Source organism: Athene cunicularia, assembly GCF_003259725.1.
Source record: "Athene cunicularia isolate RWA chromosome Z unlocalized genomic scaffold, athCun1 chrZ_part1, whole genome shotgun sequence".
NCBI classification, from domain to species: domain Eukaryota; kingdom Metazoa; phylum Chordata; class Aves; order Strigiformes; family Strigidae; genus Athene; species Athene cunicularia.
In genome coordinates, this window is record NW_020799142.1 from 6,714,249 (window position 1) to 6,716,291 (window position 2,043).

Sequence of the window (2,043 nt, forward strand, 5' to 3'; positions counted from 1 at the left end):
CTATGCTATGCTATGCTATGCTATGCTATGCTATGCTATGCTATGCTATGCTATGCTATGCTATGCTATGCTATGCCATCCCATCCCATCCCATCCCATCCCATCCCATCCCATCCCATCCCAGGTGGTGGTCTATTTGGGTAGGGTGTGTTTAAAGCACATAAATCTTCATTTTCCCTTTTTAATGTTTTCAAACATATTTAGTTTTATGATCTCTACTCACCTGCCTTACTTGAAATTGCAGGATTATTCTCACATGTAAAATAAAGCACACATGTGTTGCAAGGCTTGGCAGTGGGTGAGTTGAACTACTGATTCTGACACTTGCTCATGCTGCATCATATTCAATGTGAACACAAGGGGGAAATACTGAGATGTGAATTAGAACAATAAACAAGGACATTAATATTAAAAGGTGGCAGCTGATACCACAACTGGGGCAAAAAGACAAGAAAAAGCAAAAAAGCAAGAAATACTAGCACATCTTAATTATGGTGCAGTAAAGCAAATTGTATTCTCATTCTTTGGACTTTTTGAGGGTCAGCACACAAATGGGTCAATAGCTGCTTTTTGTTGACCTAAGTTTGCTTATATCCATACACTATTACAGACTGGCAAAATCCACCCTCTCTGTCACCAGGATAATGCTGCTTCCTTGCAGATGATTCCTAAGCTGATTCAGAGTCACCAGCAAACATTCTGGTGTGGATAAGCTGCTCTGTCACTGCAGTGGCAGGAGCTGTAAGTGCCCATGATCCCCTCTGACATTTGCAAAGGAAGCTTTTCCATACCGAAGGCAAGCAGCACCAGTCAAAGCAGCTGAGGGTGCACACACTCCACTGCCACTGAGAGCTATAAACTAACACACATTCAGTTGAGCCAGGTCCTAGGAATGAAGGACTGAAGCTCTTCATTGCAGCCCCACTGCTGGCAATGAGATACAATGCTGTTCCAGAATCCTCCTTCACAATACTTGGCCTCCATAAGGCAGAAAAAATGTAAAACTTGCCTTTCAGCTGCACAACTGTGTAGCAGCATCCACTTCAGCTTGGAGAGGAGAAATCATACTATTTCCTTTAACAGTGATCAAAACAATGTAAAGAACAATTAGTAGATAATCAATCTTGAAAATACTGAGTTCCCTTCTATATATTACTAAAATGATTCAGTAGACAAGCTTAGCAGATATTTCATATCACATTCATTGTATGAATTGAGCAAAGTGAGCTGGTATACTGTCTTTCCCATGTCTAGTTTCCTAGTGTATACAACTTGTTTCCTCAGCTTTACAAATAGCAGGTTAGCCACACAATTTATAGAACTAACAAATTATTTGCCTAATTGGATAAAAACAAAAAAAAATATTTATTTGCTATAGGATCATGTTTTATTTTGTGATTTTACAACCAGAAAAAAAAAACAATTACAGACAGCGTTTTAGCAATACAGCATGGAAAGAATAATAGAAAAGGAGAGTTAGTAACATCTGAGAAGTCATCATGCCCTTCCACAAAATAGAGAAGAAACTGTATTAGTTGGGAACTCATTTCCAGAGACATGAATCAAAAGATGTATTTAAGATAAACCGTGTATGGTAACAATTTCAAGAGAGAGGAAAACATTACAATTAAGACAAAACAAAGTTACATCTTATAAAGAAAGAGATCACTACCTTTTTATGCAGTGCATGGAATTCACTATACCTCTTCTCCACAAAATGTTTCCTTCCACTCATTAGCACCTCTATTTTAAAGACCTGAAAATGATATATAACAACAAGGAGATTAACGTTACCCATGTCTGTGACAGCACATTTTAACACGGTCATTCCAGTAGGGGGTCCCAAAAACCCCATTACACAAAGAAGTAAAACAATGATTAATGGGAAGCATGGCTGAATCTTCTGTTAACAAGTTTGTTCAACAAATGTACAAAAATAAGTTGAGCTTGGACTGTATACTGTACATCAACAATTAAGCATTAAAATATTCCCTTTCAGAAATACTTAATACAGTTTGAAGTAGTAAGATTTTTTAAAAGGAT

At 37.5% G+C, this 2,043-nt stretch overlaps 1 protein-coding gene across 2 annotated transcripts in view; it reads right to left on the bottom strand.

Moving 5' to 3' along the window:
* Positions 1 to 1,756, bottom strand: part of SNX24 (sorting nexin 24) — a 46,492-nt gene extending 44,736 nt beyond the window's left edge. For both annotated transcript variants that reach the window (XM_026865617.1, XM_026865618.1), the window contains exon 1: positions 1,673 to 1,756. In XM_026865617.1, the coding sequence (XP_026721418.1) occupies positions 1,673 to 1,735 (63 nt within the window). In that variant the 5' untranslated portion in view covers positions 1,736 to 1,756. The remainder of the gene's footprint in view (positions 1 to 1,672) is intronic.
* Between the last annotated feature and the right edge of the window lie 287 nt (positions 1,757 to 2,043).